The sequence below is a fragment of the Macadamia integrifolia genome, chromosome 12 (genome assembly GCF_013358625.1).
Source record: "Macadamia integrifolia cultivar HAES 741 chromosome 12, SCU_Mint_v3, whole genome shotgun sequence".
Lineage (NCBI taxonomy): Eukaryota > Viridiplantae > Streptophyta > Magnoliopsida > Proteales > Proteaceae > Macadamia > Macadamia integrifolia.
The window spans coordinates 23,355,571-23,374,782 of NC_056568.1; the positions used below are offsets into that span (position 1 = coordinate 23,355,571).

The window sequence follows — 19,212 nt, forward strand, 5'->3', positions numbered from 1 at the left end:
TAGATTGAAAGACTATTTTAATAGATTTTTTTTTTTTGGTAGAAGACTTTTAATAGATCAAACAGTTGCATTTTCACTGTTCTGAACCTTGTTCTTGGCAAGAAAAGGCCTCAGGTGGGCCTCAGTTTGTTCCGTAGACTTGGGGCTTATGATTAGTTTGACAATGAGGCCCATCTCAGACCCAGGATGGGATTGACAACACGGAGGCTTGGCCAAGGAATTCTCATTGATTGCCCCAGAGACCGCGCACTAGGGGTGTAAATCAGCCGGTTCCAATTAATTGGTCTGGTTTTTCATTGGTCCCTGCCTCTTGAGGCCAACATCGAACCGGTCTTATATATGAAAACCGCCACATATTATTAATCGGTCTGGTCAGTTCTAGACCTTAACCAGTCCTGATTAAACAGTCTGACAGGTTCAAAGATCAGAAGATTAGACAATATATGCTCAAAAGAGAAGTGATTATTTTTAAAGGCTTTAGAAACTACTTTTATATCTAATCGTTAGTCCAAATTCGTTGTATATGGCACTCTAACAAGGTGGAGACACCAGTTAATTCCATGCTTGTAGGTCTATTATGTGATATTGTAAAGTTAGGGATTACATCATAAGCAAATATATCTTTAGGGATTTATGCTATATCTTATGGAAAAAGGATTGCTGCTCGTCTGTGTGTTTGCACTGATGTGGGAGCTAATGTGAAAAGGAACTAAGGCACCGTTTAACAATGTTCTATTTCTATGTTTTTTTGTTCCCAGAAATGGAGAAATAGCCTAAAAAGTGTTTGATAAAGGGCCCGTTTGACAACGTTTCAAGAAAAGCGTTTCCATATCTAGAAATGGCAAAAATGGAACAAAGAGTGCTTGATAAAACTATTTCGTTTTACTTGTTTTCAGAAATAGAAATTGAAATTTCTACCTATTTATGGTTCAAGAAATGACCCAGGCGAAATTTCTGGAAACGACTTGTGGCCATTCTTTCGTTGGTTACTATCTACTTTAAAAAACGTGACTTATCAAACACCTTCAATTCCGTTTCTGTTTCTAGAAACGAAAATTTATGTTTCTGTCGTTTCTTGAAACAGAAACGGTAGAAATGTTATCAAACAGGCCCAAAGTTGTTATTATCACTTGTTTCTAGAAACATAAATCAAAATGTATGCTTATTTATAATTCTATAAACGACTTTGGCGAAACAAGTTCGTCGTTTCTAGAAACGAATTTGAAAGGAAAAAAAAAAGGTTGTTGTGCCTGATAAATCTCTCAACTATTTAAACTTAAAAAGAGGCAACTAAACCCTCTCTCCCTTTTGGGCATCCGATGATACTATTGGGGTTTTTAATGGCATTATATCTGCAAAGAACGTTTCTAGAAACAATTTTATCAAACACTAAAAAATCTATTTTTATTTCCAAAAACGTAAAAAGCTGTTTCTACTGTTTCTAAACACAGAAACAGCAGAAATGTCATCAAACGATGCCTTAGATCACTAAGGGACATCATTTGCCCTGTGAGAGGGCGCAGACTGTACTACCAAGGATCCTTCACCCATATCTTATTTAGATTTCCTTATCTACAATTATTTATGACTAAGCCAGATAAGATCATCCAATAGGATCCCACCATTCGATAAAAAAATGAGAGATACAAAGATATATGTTGCAGTCATTGTATAGTATAGCTGCCAAAGGGAGTGGAGGATTAGTTCCAACGTGGGAAGCTTTCTTCCTCATGTGTTTTGTGCTCTCTCTCTCTCTCTCTCTCTCATTTTTTCATGACTTTCCCCTCGGATATTTCTCTAACTACGTGGGGGTTCAAACAAAATTGTGGTTGCATTCTCTATGCTTTTTATTGGCCTATAGTTTGCTAATAATAATAATATTCAGATAGAAAGTGACTCTTTAGTAGTGATTACTTTTGTAATGCATCAATCAATTTCCTTGGAAATTTCAGCAATTGTGGGCTCATCATAATGGTTATTTGGAATCAATCTCATGGTATATTTCCCATGGCTTTAGAGAGATGAACATGATATATTTCACAGGTGGCTGAACGATGTGACACCTCTATCTCCTTATTATCTGTGATTGCCATGCAAAAAGGTCAACGGTTTCTCATTGAGCTTGGTCTGTGGAAAGCTGATAAGATTCTTCTCCATAGAACTTAGAACTTAGGATCAGTGGATGATCCTATAAATGGGGTGACCTCAAAATGTGTGTCCAAGCCCTCTCAACCATGAGATCACTCTTTAATCCTTAGGCTCTATGGAGGGGAGTCGGATTCAATCCATATAATTCAATTGTTAATCTTACCGAAAAATTAAAGAAAAAAAAGAGAATAGAATTTCAAACTTTAGGTTTTGTAGAGAGAATATAGTTCCCGTGATCTCTGGATTGATCAACTGTAAAATCTTTAGGGAGAATCTGTATTCACTACTTTCCCAGTTTCCCAAACTGAGATGAGAGTGAGGATTTAAATGGTTGAGGTTATTTAAAATTGACTTTCTAATCCAGAGATTTCAAAACAAAAGACAAGAGGTTACTTTAATCTAAATAGAAATTTATTTCTATTCTTCTTCTACTCAGAAACAGTAGAAACATTAATCCTTTTGATTAGGAAAAATATTAAGTCATTTTTAGATACATAAACAACAGAAATGTTATCAAACGACCCTAGATTATGTGGATCCTGATGCTTAGAAGCCTTCTCATATCATTAAGCCAAGTTTAAGTTTGGCGTCGCATAAGTAATGAAAGATTGAGCAATGGCTGGCGTAGTTGCTTACATCATCGTTGATGGGATTCTCTCCGGTCGTCTTCTAGCATTTGTTAGATTCCAGAAAGAAAATACAAAAGGCATGTCCATTGTCCACACATTACTTTCATACAATATAGGCAGTCACCTTTTTTCACTTCTTTTTGTCCCATACGAAGAGGTATCTGTGAGTGGTTCATAGTCTTCAGACTCAGTTACAGGGCCCGCATGCAGGAGATCCAAACTACAAAGAAGAGGTGATCAGTAAATTGTAAGACTCTCAGAATGGACGCAAGCAGTGGCGTAATGGACTAATGGTGGTGGGGACTGGGAGGGCTCTTAATTGGGCCTTGGATTTTGTTGATGGTGTGGGTTGCGGTGGGGGTTGTGTTGTCCTTGACCTGCAAGCCCTCAGTTACAACTCAGGACCCAGGTGGCCTCTGATGAGGATTGCCTGAGTTAAGGACTTGAGCCAACCTGTGATGCACACATAAATATCATATGGTCTTTTTTTTTCTTCTTCCTTTCTCTCTTGTTGAGTTTGGATTCAGATCTTCTACAGTCATCGGGGTGCTTAGCATGGCATCCAACGGTTGAAAGGATCCGGACACACACTCCACCCAACACATGGCCACGTAACTAGGTCCTCTCAGCCATTGAATGGAAAGAAACTGAATCAATCGAATCCAATGCCAAGAAAAGAAAAAGCATCCATGGTCGTAACTCTTCCCAAACAGAAGGAATGTTTGAGAAGAAAGTTAAAGAGGAAAAAATGTCTAAAAAGATAAGTGAGGACTGTATTGGGTGGTTTTGCAGTAACCATATTTAGTTATTTTGTTTTGGTCATTTGGTTAAAAAAAGAAAAGAAAATGGGTGGTAATTTGGAAATCCAAAACCTAATATTGAATAATCTTGTACTTTTCCTTTTTAATTTCTTGAGCTACTCTTGGCCTGCTCTTCTCTCCCCAAGATAAAGAACTTTCTTTCAAGAGCGATAGCTGCTGGTCTAGCTTCAGGGGAAACATTGAATCGCCGAAGAATCCCTGTTGATCCTCATTGTCACAGATGTGGTAGCTGCCCAGAAACAATTGACCATATCTTGATGGGTTGACCTCCCTTTTCCCAGCCTTTCCAATTGGATTTCTCATTGGGACAATCTTCAATCTAAAGATAAGTTCAATGGGCGAGCTTCTATTAGTCCCCTATCCTTCACTTGCCGGTATATTTGGAGAGCTCACAATGAGAGTGCCCACTGTAGACCATCCTCTCCTGAGGGAGTTTGTCACAGAGATTCGATGGCATTCGAGGAATTTCGAACGCTACAGCAAAGCCTCACCTATTAAGCACAGACCTGTCTCTACCACTCAACAACCCGCTCGCTGGTCTCCCCCTCCTACTGCCTTCAATCTCAACTGTGACTCAGGTCTCCCCAAAGTGCAGCAAGGCTGGAATTGGCTTTATTATTAGGAACTCATCCTGCCAGTTGCAAATGGCTATTTCTGAGCCAGTGAAAGTAACCTCTGTTTTGCAAGGTGAGGCTCTTGCCTTAAGGACATATATCCTTCATGCTCTAAGAGAATGCATGGAGAACCTTCTTATGGAATCTGATTGCAAGGACCACATCTTATGTCTTGTCTTACTTCTGCAGTTGCTCCCTTGCTCATATTCCAAGATCTATGGACAATGTTGCTGACATCTTGCCCCGGAAGGCCTTGTCTCTAGAGTGTAGAACAAGCCGGCCGTTTTCCATTCCATGGCTGGTCAATCTTGGTAAGAATGACTCCATGTGTCTCTCACACTCCAAATAAATAAACTCCTATTAACCAAAAAAAAAAAAAGATTGAAATTTGAAATGTTATTAGGGGACGTTGGGGTTTATTTATCCACAAGATTTGGGCCCTATCTAATCTGTCATCTGACATATATCTAGGGCGACCAATTCTGAAAAACTTAGCCCATACAGATATTTTCATGATTGTTTCTTACTGGATACAAAAATGTGGCCAATAGAGAGGAACCCTAGAGTTTGAACGCTGGCCTAGGTGTGATCAAGCCTAGCCTGCGCCTGTAATGGACCAATAGTTTCTTCTTAGCCTATAAAATAGTTTGATTTATGCAGGTCAAGTGAAAAAATGGAAGTGATAAAAGCTGCACCTTGGTTCTGTAGAAAGCCCTGCACTCTGCAGCTCTTTGTGCTCTTTATCACCCTTGGTGGAGCAAAACAAACCCACACACTTCACGCAAAACCAAAATAATAGGTGACAAAAAGTCCTCAAAACAGTTTTCCATTTTCTGATTTCATCATCATTTTAGCAATAATCCATTATTCCGTTTACCCTGTTTGGAAAGGTATGTATTACCAGAGAACTGGATTTCTGGGGGACCACATTTCTCATCAAGATCTTACAAAATTTAGAAACTAATCATTTCTGTCAGTTCTGGTTATTCCCTACCCAATTGTTACGCTGTTAGCCATACCATAAGCGTATAGGAAAAATATAATTGAATTAGTTCTTAAGTTCTATGAGTTATAATTTCAGAATTAGGCAAGTACAAGCTCAATCACTTTGATTTTTATGAATAAACAGCAGCCAACTCTGATTTTTTAGTTAGTTTGTAACAAGTTAAATTGAAGTTTGAGGTGCAGTATATTAGAACATGGCAAATATACAGCTCAATGTACCACAGTAATGTTTAGCAGAAATTTAATACAGTGATGGAACTAAAAGAAACAAATACTCATCACTGCCATTAAAAACTAAACAAGCTCATATAAAGCAAGAGAGAGAGGGAGAGAGAGAGAGAGAGAGTGATGGTCTTACGTAGCAAGTAATTATCCCTAATTATCACACTTGCATGCTTCTTATTCACTGCCCAAAACTCCTCTGGGATATGGAGTCATTAATTCATAACTCATGGAGCAAGCAGAAAATCGGCTGAACCTAAGCCAGCCCCCTTTGACCATGCAATTTAGATGTTCGAAAGCTCCTCCTAGCAGAAACAGGCCACCATCTACTCAACTTGAAGCTTAAGCGAGGCGAAGATTTTCTGTCGCAACTGCCTCTTTTTTCATCATAAAGAACAGTGTAGTTTGTACTGCTCACATTCCTGAAGTAGCATCCTTCATTACTATCAAATCCATACGTTTGCTGAGTACTTCCCAAACCACTGACTACCAAGTTTCCCTTTACAAGCATATTACCTTGTCCATTCTGCAAGTTTCTGAGAGAACTGGTAGAGAAATCAGAACTGGCACCAGAAAATCTATCTTCATTAAATCCCAATGAGAGGTTTGCAATTGAATTATAACTGCCAACCCCTTGCTCTACATTGCCTGAATACAAATAAAGAGGAAACCTCTTCACTGATTCCATAGAATACATATAAGAAGAAGGGAGCTTCGCAAAAACACTACTGTTGGCTTCAATTGTTTGACCCACAATCTGCACATTGAAATTCTCTTTCATCTCCATTAAGTTCGTGAAACTAAAATCTTGGATCGAATAAGTTTTGATCTTCCCATGGGAGGACTTCACCCATCCTGATGAATGAATAGACCGACTTGCAGTGATAAGAAAAGATCCATTGAGACCTTCAAAATGTGAAACCAGAGAGACCAGTGGACGTGGGCTTTTGTATTTAATGAGCTTGCCCTCAGTTCTCTCACTCTTACCGTCCAACCAGAGATGCAAATTTGCATCTACATACCATACATCGAGAGCATTTGTTACACTAAACCCAAATTTGTGGCTATCCCCATCCAAAATCTCACCAAGGAATGGCGTAATTTCAATGTCATATGAAGGGAGGTTGAAAGAGCCGATCCCAGTGATGGGTCTCCAAAGGAGAGGATTGATTCCTCCAGTATAGATCACAGTGAAAGGCCAGACAGCACCAACAACCCTATCATTGAGAGAAACCACAACCTCCCTATAAGGGCCATTTCCAGCCACATTTGTTAGATTATTTGCTTCAATATAATCATTGGGAGGATTCGTATACCAAAATTCATCATCCGAATGGAATGAAACATACACTTCAAGAACAGCTCGATAGGCATTTTGTGGAATCTTAAACTGCTTCTTCTCAATATCCGTCGAATTCTCAATCAAAAACCACAATCCATCATTCAGAGGAAGGTTTCGCGAGATGGGGAGCACCAAATCGGCAGGAGAACCAAACCTAGAAACGGAATTTGCAGAATTCCGCTTAAGGGGAATTGTGGGTACTTCCGCAGGATAGAAATGGAATGTTATATTGACATGGTAGATTCCAGTATAAGTTTGATCAATAAGGTTACCCAGATAAACAGCAAGTGTTTGAGGATTCTTAAGCAATGAAGTGTACCTCGTAATGTCCTTCTTGAGTGTCCAGACGATCCCGGTGGCTCTAGGTTCTGCAGTGCAGCTACGAAGGATTTCAACACCGCTCAACCAAACCCCAAAAATGCGATCGAATTGTCTCCCTTTACAGGTTGCTTTCCATTCGAGAACGATTTTGGAGAAATCCTGAGATGGGCAATCCGATGGGGGTTTGTAGTCAGCAAGAACAGGCGATTTACCATATGTGTAGCCGAAATCATGTTGAAGGATGATGTAAGAACAGGGTTTTGTTTTGGGTAGTTTAATGGGTTTTGTTACTTCGAAGTAACGGGTGATGGGGGCATCTTTAGGATGGGGCTGAGAAAGTAGTTCTGATCTGAAACGACTTGTTTTATGGAGATTTGCATTACAAGCAAAAGGAAGGTGAAGAAGGAAGAGAGAGAAGAAGAGGATGAGAAGAGAGGAACCCATAACTGTGTTAGTCTCTCTCTCTCTCCTCGTCTTTAGTAGTCGGTCACAGAGAAGTTGCAGAGTTGTTTGGTAAAACAGTAATGAAAGATATCAGTATGCACAGCTTAGCCAGAAAGGCTATGAAGAATAGGTTCTACAATAACAATGTTGACCCTGACATTAATCTTCTATTTTATCTTTCTTAATTATTTATATCAATAAAACAATAATGAAGATATAATAAAAAGATTTAAAAGATAATTGATTTTAAATTCAGATTATACTGAGATAAGGAATCCAAATTGTGAGTTGACCTGTGCTGGATGCTGAGCTGGAACCGGGAAGGTCAAAGCTCAAGTCCGTTGATTATCACGGTTAGTATTTTTTTATAAAATGTAGGGGCAAAATCGATCAATACACATAAAATTGGTATCCTATCCACAAATCCTTAGGGTTGAGACATAAATACACAATACATAATGCCATGGCTTGTTGTAACCTTAGTTAACAATTTGGCCGAATAATTCACCAAACAGAATTTTCTCGAATTAAATAAAAAATTCTGACTGAATCCAAATTAAAAATAAAATTCTTTAAAATATGCGTTTTTTACTAATTTGATTTTAAAACGCGAATAATTCAGGCCGAATCGAATTAAACCGAATTATTCGGTCCACTTAAACAGTATTAAAAAAATAATAATAAAAAAAAAAACAAACAAACAAAATGTCATATATGAAACCCACGGTACCCACCACCGAAATAATTTTTTCATCTTTTTCTCCCCCAAATTTCCACCTCCTTCTTCCCATCTTTTTTCTCCACTCATTCTTCTGTAACAATCGTATGAATTTACTCTTTGTTTCATTTATTTCTCATAACTTCATCAGTTCATCTTAAGATAGGGGAGATATCAAGCCTTAATGGATAATTTGAGGTTTCGGGGGACCAGGGCAGATTCATATCACTGTGTCGATCAATCTTCTTTTATATTGTTGTTTTAATTGTGAAAAATTAGTGCGCCTTAGTGAAATATGGGTCTTGTGAACCCAAGCAAAAGGATAATGAAAATTTTTTGTGGTCAATTTATTTATTTGTTTTATTGTAGTTGTAATCTTACTTTCACTGTTTTGGGGTCTAATCTATTTCATGAGTAGAAATTGGATTACAATAACCATTGCTTCCATCGTTCAATGACAATTTTTTCATAGTTTTTTACTTTATTGTATAAAGTAATTTGTTCTTTCTAAGTATACAAATCAAGCTAATAACTTGATAAATAAAAAATATACAATAAACTATAAAAATAATATCCAAATTTTTTGCCCGACTTTTATTTTTTTAATCGAATAATTCTCAAATCCGAATCTGACTCAGATTTTTATTTTGTCCATTTTTTTGACCGCTTTTTTGATCGAATCCTTAAATTAACCAATCAAATTATTTCAAATAATTCTCAGCCTGAATAATTCCCGAATCCGAATTTACTAACTATGATTGTAACCCTTTGAGCTAGGGGTGTCAAATCTTAGCCCGAACCGATGGGGGTTTGTAATCAGCAAGAACAGGCGATTTACCATAAGTGCAGCCAAAATCATGTTGAAGGATGAGGTAAGATCAGGGTTTTGTTACTTCGAAGTAACGGGTGATGGGGGCATCTTTAGGATGGGTCTGACAAAGGAGCCCTGATCTGAAACGACTTGTTTTATGAAGATTTGCATTACAAGCAAAAGGAAGGTGAAGAAGAAAGAGAGAGAAGAAGAGGATGAGAAGGGATGAACCCATAACTGTGTGGGGTAGAAGTGGTTACTGGTTACTCTCTCTCTCTCTCTCTCTCTCTCTCTCTCTCTCTCTCTCTCTCGTCTTTAGTAATCCGTTCACAGAGAGGTGTTGCGGTGTTGTTAGGTAAAACAATAATGAAGATGCAATCGAAAAATTTTAGAAGGGGAAGTTACTATGACTCCCCTACACTTTGCCTATAGTTACTAAAAAGTCTTAACATCTTTTATTTTTTTCTTAATAGTTCCCTCTTTTTTAATTTTTACATCTTTCTCTCCTCTACTTTTTTTAAATATCTAGATTATTCTTCCTTTTCACTTGTAATTTATTATATTTTTTTTTAAATTTATTGATTCTAAACATGGTTTGAACCAAATCACTAGCAGGTTTTGTCTCATCCAATCATCAAGGATATTGCAAATCCAACAAAGAATAATTCCATATCCGATCTATATCTATATCGGTATCATATGTTTCAATCAGATACCACACGTTTTTAATTTTTTTTTAATCCCTAAACGCATGTATTGCAACCATAACGGGGAATGTAACATTGAAATTACTGATATGAATTAGTATCGGCTGAAACCGATACCAATCTAATACCGATAAAAAAGTAGATTGCTAAATTTGTGATGATGGATGAGACAAAAAAATAATAATGATAATAATAATAAATAAACAACATAAACAACATCCCTGATGATTGGATGAGATGAAATAAAAAATAATAATAATAAATAAATAAATAATATATTTAATGATACATCGGCTATGTCAATATCCTTGATGATCGAATGTGACAAAACTTATAAGTGGTTTGGTTCAAACCATGTTTTAAACTAGTCAATCTAAAAAAAAGTGTAATATATTATAGGTGAAAATGAAGTTTAATCTGGGTATTTAAAAAGAGCAATGGAGTATCAGAAAAAAATAAAAGGTAAAATAGTTTTAGTAAATATAGATCAAGCGTAGGGGAATGATAGTAAATTTCTCAAATTTAAAAGATAATCGATTTTAGATTCAGATTAAACTGAGATAAGGAATCCAGAATGTGAGTCGACTTGTGATGGAAGCTAGAGCTAGAACCTGAAAGGCCAAAGCTCACATCCCTTGATTATCGGAGATTCTTTGATAAAATCATGGGAAATTTACAATCACCTCCTTACACTTAGCCTATATTTACTAAAACTTCCCTATTTAATTAAATTTTTTTTTTTTTAATTTCTTCTGCTTTTGGACTTTTACATCTCTTTCTCCCCTACTATTTTTAAATGCCTAGATTGCCCCTTTTTTACCTAATAAATGGTTACTTTTTTCAAACTGACCGGTTCAACTTGTTTATTTACTTTCTAAATTAAAAAACAATTGAATCCACATCATCATCTTCTTTTAAATGTGGGACCCACATATCATTATCAATCCCTTCTCTGAAAATATGAAACCCCGCATCTTGTTGCCGGTGCAAATTCAAACGGAAACTCAACAATCACTACCATTGTACCTGTCACACCCCGTTCTCACTGAACCGGGCCAGTGACTGGGTTAACACCGGTTAACCCAAACCTGCCAGGATCATCTGATACTGTATTCCACCACAACATACACACAACTAATAAAAACTTATCAGATCAGCGGAAGACTAAGTTTTACCTGTGAATAATCCCATAATACTTGATACCCGAATTGTGATACAATAGTTATATACATGTGGGCCCGAAGGCATGATATTTACACAATAAAAATATCATTCACATATCAAGTACATAAAGGAAACCATCAAAATAATCAGAGTACACAGATCGGCTCGGTATCAAAGGCTAGAGCTCAGCTCGGCATCAAGGGTTGAGCCCAGCTCGGCATCACATGGTAGAGCTCAGCTCGGCCTCAAAAGTGGAGCTCAGCTCAGCATCAGAACTGCGGTCCCACAGCACAACTCTCGCACGAGCAGTCAGTGTCGTGCTTTAACTCCTCAGGGGCCCACCAGTCCTCTTCAGGGAACTCGACTGTGGGACCCACCCCGTGCTCTTCAGATGTATGACCTGCAAAATCATCTAAAAAGGAGGATACCCGTGGGATGAGCTCACTAGCTCAGTAAGTGGTAAGATGGACCACACAGCAGTCCACACATCAAAACACAATCATATGCACTACATGTCATGCATTATATTTTAAATCACATCCACCTAAGCAACATTACTAAGTCTTCGGTTTAGTGCTACTACAGCCACAGTGCGTGTATACTCCGGGTACGAGCCGCGAACTCCATCTCACGATACGCCCATAGGGTTGTCGGAGAAGGCCCACCGTGAGTACTCGAAAAAGTAAAAACATGCCGACCATCGGCTCTCAACAGAAATGTAAATGACTGAAATTAAAGGTGCTGACTCCAGCAATTTAAAAACAGTACGATTGGCCCTCTTGAATATACCACTGGGGTTGCCGACTGTCCTAATGACCCGTCGGGCATTATGTCTAACCGCCACAGTGACCCGACAACCGCGACCACTCCTTCCCCTCAAATGGTAACCCAACACCTTAACCCCTGTTGGGAAGGGTCGTAGCACGGGCGGTGAAAATCCTAAACCGCATGCTCCTATATGACAATAGTACGATTGCATAGTACCACCGCGTCCCATACCACGGGCCACCAATGCACTCGTTTCCAAGCAGACTACGGCATCTAGTCTATCAATGCATCATGCACAATGATGTCAACATTCAATCACATAAGCATCTCATCACATAGCATTTGGAAAGTAATCATAGCACACATGCATAACAATGTGAGGATGACTAATCTACATAGCATATTCATGATGGTATGACTAGACTAGATACATTTGAATGAATGCCAAACAATGCCTTGAAACAAGGCCAAACGTCCTCTCTTCACTTACTTGTAGTGTACAAGGATTCCCGTTCGGTACGGGTGAGATCCGATGCGAGACGCGTAGAATTTGGTGAACCTAACATGATTGAGCGGGGTTAGTACTTCACCATTTTGGAATCAAAATTAACACTATCCAATGACACGATCATGTTTAGAATCCTAAAAGGAGGTCACACGTCCGATTTGGGTTCAATCGGACGTAAGAATCACATTCGGGGCCTCACAGGTGTGTCAGACAGCTCACCTGTTTGGCGCACCAGTCTGAACCAGCGGGTAGGCTGGCCCGTCGGTTGGCCAACCGGTCTGGCCCACCGGTTGGGCCAGGGGGGTCTGCTAAGATCGGCGGGTAGGGTGGCCCACCGGTTAGCCCGCTGGTCTGGCCCACCGGTTGTGCCCGAAGGCCCTGCCCTCTCAGGCGGGTGCCCACAGGAGGGCCAGATGGCCCACCGGTCTTGGCGGGAAACCTACTGTTTCTTCCCAACTTCTTCCATTCTTTGGGGATTCAAATGGGGGCTTTTCCCCACCCATTTTCCATACTTTCAAAGTTTTATAGGATGGTTCTAACCTAGACCTAGGTTAGATTTAAGTGATGGGAAACCATCTTACCTTCTTTGCTCAAGAACACCTTCAAAACCCCAAAAATCACTTCAAATCCACAATGCTTCTCCAACCTTGTCAATACCTCTTCAAATCCTTCAATATCAACACATTAATCATCTATCAAACCTTAGATTCATCATTTCAAAGGGGATTTACAAGATCTCAAGAAACCCTACTTGAATCAAGGGTTTTACTTGGGTATGGTGGATGTTTAAGGAATCCAACTTTGCTTACCTCTAAATGTAAATCTAGTGTTGAAGATCACTCTTCCTACGTCGGAATGGGAAGATCAAGCTTCGGCGCCGCTGAAATCCTTCTCTTCTTCCTCTTCCTTCTCTTCTCTTCTTCTTTCCTTTCCTTTCTCTCTCCTCTTTACTATCCTCACCAACGTACGAGTGTCATAAATGAAAAGAAAAGAAATCATAAATGCTATATATATACTTCCTAAATAACTAAATAGTTCACATGGATGGGTCACTCAAGTGGGTGGGTGTGCCCACCTGTCCACCCACCTGAGGGCCAAAACTTGGAATTTTGACAGAGTTCGGGCCTTGGCGCGAACCCCACCCTCGGTATACGATGTAATGTATGTATACGCCTTAAAATACAGCTATATATCTGCTTTATCTGTACATGGCCTTTATGATAGGTGCATGTACATGGCTTAGGTACTCCCGTCTCTTCTGGCACTGGCTCGGACTTATCGGGCCAGCCGGTGTTTAAGGTCACCCTTGCCATCTTAATCCATAAGGAGCCCGCTCTAACTCTCTCCGGTTTGGGTCCTGCATAGTTAAACCGGGTCAACCGAGTAATCAGACTGGGTTTAAAAAGTAGGGTATTACAGTATCGGTGGCAAAGAGAATGGGACATGGGAAGGTGGTGTTGCGACTTGCAACCCAATCTTTTTCTCCTTTCATTAATTGATTTGAAAAGCCACAAAAAATGAAAATAATTAAAAAAAAAAAAAAAGGAAAAGCATTGAAGCAAATTGAGTGATAGATGGGGACAAAACTAAAAGAGCTAAAAACTAGAAGGAGAGCTATGGGTATTCTAGGGGGAAATCCTAGAATTTGGATGATTCCTTCCTTTCCTTTTTTTTCTCAGATTTTGGTGGGATGGGAATTTAGAATTTGGTTCGACTGTGTGGGAAACTTTACAGGGTCTAATATGGCTGGCCGGCTACCCTCCGCTATGAGACATGCCGCCCATCTTACATCAGGAGTAGAATTGCATCGACAATAGGGTTGGGGGAGGAGAGTGAGAGAGTAGGGAGTTTGCAAGGAGCGGAAATTCTAACGCAAGGGAGAGGGCACCAATCGGAGGGAGCATGAGTAGGGCAAGAACGATGAGGTTGCACCGGTAGTAGGGCTACAAGTGGGGTTTCAACAAAGTGGGTGAGGACTAAGGAGAGATGTAGGTGCTGAGAATCCAGAACCCCATGGGGATGGGGAAAATAATCCTCTATTTTTCTCATCCCTGTTTTTCCTTGTTTTGCTACCCGTAGAACACGACACGTGGACAACTTTAAGACCAACGTATCGGATGTAATAATCCTCACCCAATCTTGACCGTTGGTCTCCTTGTTGTCCACGTGTCGCGTTCTGTAGGTAGCAAAACAAGGACAAACATGGATGAGAAAAACAGAGGATTTTGATCTTGGGGATGGGGCGGTGGTGTATAAGGACAAGATAAGGATATGTGGGTTCCACAGTTTAAAAGAAGATGATGTGGATTCAATTGTTTTTTTTATTTTAAAAAATAAATAAACAAATTGAACCAATCAATTTAAAGAAAGCAATTAGTTATTAGGTGAGAAAGAGGGATAATGGAAAAAAATATGTAAAAGTCTAAAAATAGAGAAGTATCAAACAAAAGCTTTACCTGAGGAGTTTTAGTAAATATAAGCTAAGTATAAGGGAGTGATAATAAATTACCCTAAAATCATAGAAAGAAATTTAAGTCATTGTCCTTGCTGACACTACACGTCGCTTGGATGTCCCACCAGAAAGAAATCCTTCCTTGAGTTGCTTTAAATGGGAATACTACCATTACGAAAAAAAAACTGCAGCCGTTCATTTCATTATTATTAGAGGAAAGAAAAAGGAAGGTGAGAGATCTTCTTCTCTACCAAAGTGGTACATGCCGTTGTTTTCCTATCTTGATAGAGAGATTAAGCAAAGAAAGGAGAAGAAATAGGGGAAAAATAGCAGATTGTTGGCTTAATTAGGAGATAGTAGATCCTCAATCTTTAAGGAGAATTAATAGGGATTTTAACTTCCCTTTCTTTACTTCCATTTCCTAATAAATAGGTACAACTTAAGAAGTTATAAATTATACCCACTACTCCCACTTACAACCGTAACCTACCACATTCCCACTTACCTCTCAACCTAGGTAACTACCATGTGATAGTAACTAAATACAAATTAATGTGATAATAACTAAATACGGTAATACCTAAACGTAAGCCTAAATAATAGATATATAACAATTCCTTCCCCCTAACAATGGCGTTGTCCTCAATGCCAAGTCATCCGTAATCCATGACATCTTCATCTTCTTCATAAAAACCTTCAATTAAAAAGAGTTTCTTGCATCGATGCCCTGGGGTGAACGTTTCGTCACAATTGAAGTACAAAGAATGCAGGAGTTGATTACAAGTAACTAACTCCGCAGTTTATAACTCCAAACAATACAAATAGAAGCAAGAAACAAAGAAATAATGCTATCAAATAAACCCCCAAGGATACAATACCCATATAGGAGCAAAACCAGTCCAAAACCAAACCTGATCGGAGCGAGAAAGACCTTCTATAGAGCTGGAGAGAGAAAGGTGCGGCCAGGCCTGTGGGAGTCCGATTGAGCTGTACTTTTGAATGTAGATAGTCCCTAGGGAGGGCACAAAAATCCCCAAATATGAAGGGCTTCTGACAGTTGGTTATGGAGTTACGCACTTTCTTGATTTTCAGACCTAAGAGAGAGAATGTGAAGAATTTTGCAAGAACATCAACTTGTCTTTTTTAGATAACCTTGAAGAGATGATTGATTGATCTTCTTAGAGTATAGAACCAATCCTCCAAATGATCTGTAGATCAGATCTCAAACTTGGGCAGCAATGAGGGTCAATTGGCTTTAAGAACAAGAACTCTTTGGCTGGCTGATTCTAATTTTGTATGCTTTAACAGGTCTGAACTTCTAATAACAATAAACAGAAAATAAAAATAAAAAAAGAAGAATAGATAGAAGGTTGAGAAGGGTGAAAGAGAATAAAGGAATGGGTATCTCACCCCTTAGGTTTTGGGTATCATACATTTCAAAGATTTAGGCATCTCACCTCTCAAAAATAGTTTTTTTAGCTAAAGAGTAATCACTCAATAATTCATTCATTCAAATATCCAATTATGAGTACATAGGCTCATTTATTTATAGAGGGTAGAATAACAATCAAACTACTTAGGAGCTAGTTTCTTAATAATACTAGACACTCCTACTACAACTAAGAGCTAGTTTCTCAATAGGACTAGACACTCCTACTACAACTAGGAATTTAAAATAGGACTAGGACTTGACTTTATGATTCCAGCATGGAGTAGAACTAGCTAACTAATAGTCCATATAGGACTTTACAACCGACCAATGGCCTAATGGGCCTTTATTGAATTAAATAGCAACTAACTAAACTAATGAATTAAATCCCGTTTTTCTACATTCTACCCATATTTTAGGCCCATTAAAGTGTCCCATTTTAAAGAAAATCCATGGGATCAAAGGCTCAACACATATATAACACAACCCAAGGCTTATTTGTAATAAAATAAGCCCAAGTGACTTATCTACATCAACTCGCCCTCTCTTAGAAAAAATCCGTCCTCAAATTTTATAGAGTGTGAGGGTGATTATATCATGGTGCACGTCCCTCTTCAAGCCGTAGAAAAATTTAGGTAGCTTTTTGATAATAAAGATATAGTCTAGAATGTGAGGAGCTCGATCTTCAAGATACTTTAATGGGATGACAAATTCCACAAGCTCAACCTCAAGGTCTTCAGATGTATCCAAGAGGTCGTCTTCTAGCACGTCCTCTACTTGCTCTTCTTCGATCATAGGCTCTTCAAGTCCCTTGTCAGTGTTCATGTCCTCATTCGTGTATGTAATGAGGTTTAAAATATACATACCACAATCATCCATCTCACCTTCAACTTCATCACCTTCCTCCTTGTCTTCAGTGGTGGTATCAGCCATCCAATCATCAAGTTGTGGTTCACATACTAACATCTTTGGATTGGCTTCAAGTGCAGCAATGACGGAGTTGGTGTTCAGTCGGTAGGGGCAAAATTTGGCAACGTGACCAAAACCTCTGCAATGGAAACACTTGATTTCGCCTTCTTTATAAGTCATAGGTGTTTTCCCCTTGTTTAACGTGGCTGGTGGGACGTTGTTTGGAGCAATGGTTGCCTTTCCCCTAGCCATGTTTTCCTCGAAATCATGAGTTGGTGGGTAAGAACGTCGAGGAGTTGACTTGAACAAGTCCTCCGCTTCTAAGGATTTGTCAATACAAGTATTCATGGAGGGTATTTCGATCACACCAAGCTTTTCACGAATGTCATGCTTTAATCCCAATTTGAAACGGGATATGAGTAGTTCTTCATCGTCCTTATAGGCAACTGTTCGTGAAAGCAATTCATTGAATCAGTTAGCATCTTCTACAGTCATAGTACCTTGCCTGATGGTATTCAGCATGTCGTAGAGCCAACGTCGGTAGGTTGGTGGTAAGAACCTTTCATTGAGGATGAACTTCAAGTCTTCCCAATTGCGGGGCATCTGTCGTCTACACATGAGCTTGTCTTCTTCATTCTTCCACCAGTCCTTAGCTCCACCAGTTAGCTTGGTGATAACTAATTGGAATTTCCTTTCTTCAGGCATACAGTACCACCAGAAGTAGTCATTGAAAGAATTCACCCAATCTTGGTAATAGACAGGATCATGTCTTCTATTGTACTCTTTTAGTTCCAGTTTAACTTATATGTATCATCAGGCTGATAAAGCTGATTGTCATACTCATCATACTCTTCATTCCAAACTGGTACCCTTTGAGGTTGCATGGTGACTCTTCTGGGAACATTACTAGTGTAATTGACAGTATGTTGAACATTAGTTTGGGCAACAATTGGTTGGGTGTTAGAGTAGGCACCAGTACTCACTTCGAGGTCAGCCAACTGTCGGTCATGTCCATCCAACCTCGTGGACAAGGCTTGGATTGCTTTCATCACATCTTGAAAGGTGGGTTGGGGTTCTTCTGTCTGAGCCATAACTCTGATACCACTTAATGCAGGAGTTGATTACAAGTAACTAACTCCGCAGTTTATAACTCCAAACAATATAAATAGAAGCAAGAAACAGAAATAATACCATCAAATAAACCCCCAAGGATACAATACCCATATAGGAGCAAAATCAACCCAAAACCGAACCCGATCAGAGCGAGAAAGACCTTCTGTATAGCTGGAGAGAGAAAGGTGCGGTCAGGTATGTGGGAGTCCGATTGAGCTGTACTTTTGGGTGTAGATAGTCCTTGGAGAGGGCACAAAAACCTCCAAATATGAAGGATTTCTGACGGCTGATTATGGAGTTACGTACTTTCTTGATTTTCAGACCTAAGAGAGAGAATGTGAAGAATTCTGTAGGAACATCAACTTGTCTTCTTCAGATAATCTTCAAGAGAGGATTGATTGATCTTCTTAGAGTATAGAACCAATCCTCCAAAGGATCTGTAGATCAGATCTCAAACTTGGGCAGCAATGAGGGTCAATTGGCTTCAAGAACAAGAACTCTTTGGCTGACTGATTCTAATTTTGTATGTTTTAACAGGTCTGAACTTCTAATAATAATAAACAGAAAATAAAAATAGAAAAAGAAGAATCGATGGAGGGTTGAGAAGGGTGAAAAAGAATAAAGGAATTGGTATCTCATCTCTCAGGTTTTGGGTATCATACCTTTCAAAGATTTAGGCATCTCACCTCTCAAAAATAGTTTTTTTAGCTAAAGAGTAATCACTCAATAATTTATTTATTCAAATCTCCAATTAGGAGTACATAGGCTCATTTATTTATAGAGGGTAGAATAACAATCAAATTACTTAGGAGTTAGTTTCCCAATAAGACTAGACACTCCTACTACAACTAAGAGCTAGTTTCTCAATAGGACTAGACACTCCTACTACAACTAGGAATTCAAAATAGGACTAGGACTTGACTTTATGATTCCAGCATGGAGTAGAACTAGCTAACTAATAGTCCATATAGGACTTTACAACCGACCAATGGCCTAATGGGCATTTATTGAATTAAATAGCAACTAACTAAACTAATGAATTAAATCCCGTTTTTCTACCTTTTATCCATATTTTAGGCCCATTAAA

The 19,212-nt window shown here is 38.9% G+C and overlaps 2 protein-coding genes and 1 long non-coding RNA gene across 8 annotated transcripts in view; 2 read left to right on the forward strand and 1 right to left on the reverse strand.

Moving 5' to 3' along the window:
• LOC122057776 (chloride channel protein CLC-d) overlaps positions 1-19,212 on the forward strand; it is a 111,124-nt gene that overhangs the window by 26,455 nt on the left and 65,457 nt on the right. The gene's annotated exons all lie outside the window — the stretch shown is intronic.
• On the forward strand, positions 4,190-4,591 carry LOC122057780. The gene is made up of 2 exons (XR_006133628.1): positions 4,190-4,285; positions 4,402-4,591. It is a non-coding gene; the product is annotated as an uncharacterized LOC122057780 (long non-coding RNA).
• LOC122057778 (peptide-N4-(N-acetyl-beta-glucosaminyl)asparagine amidase A-like) lies at positions 5,378-7,669 on the reverse strand. Its single transcript, XM_042620037.1, has one exon. It carries the CDS (start codon positions 7,544-7,546, stop codon positions 5,696-5,698), a length of 1,851 nt encoding a protein of 616 aa, XP_042475971.1. The 5' UTR covers positions 7,547-7,669; the 3' UTR covers positions 5,378-5,695.

Excerpts from the sequence above, each read along its gene's own strand:
- LOC122057778 (XM_042620037.1), bottom strand. The coding sequence starts at position 7,546 with ATGGGTTCCTCTCTTCTCATCCTCTTCTTCTCTCTCTTCCTTCTTCAC.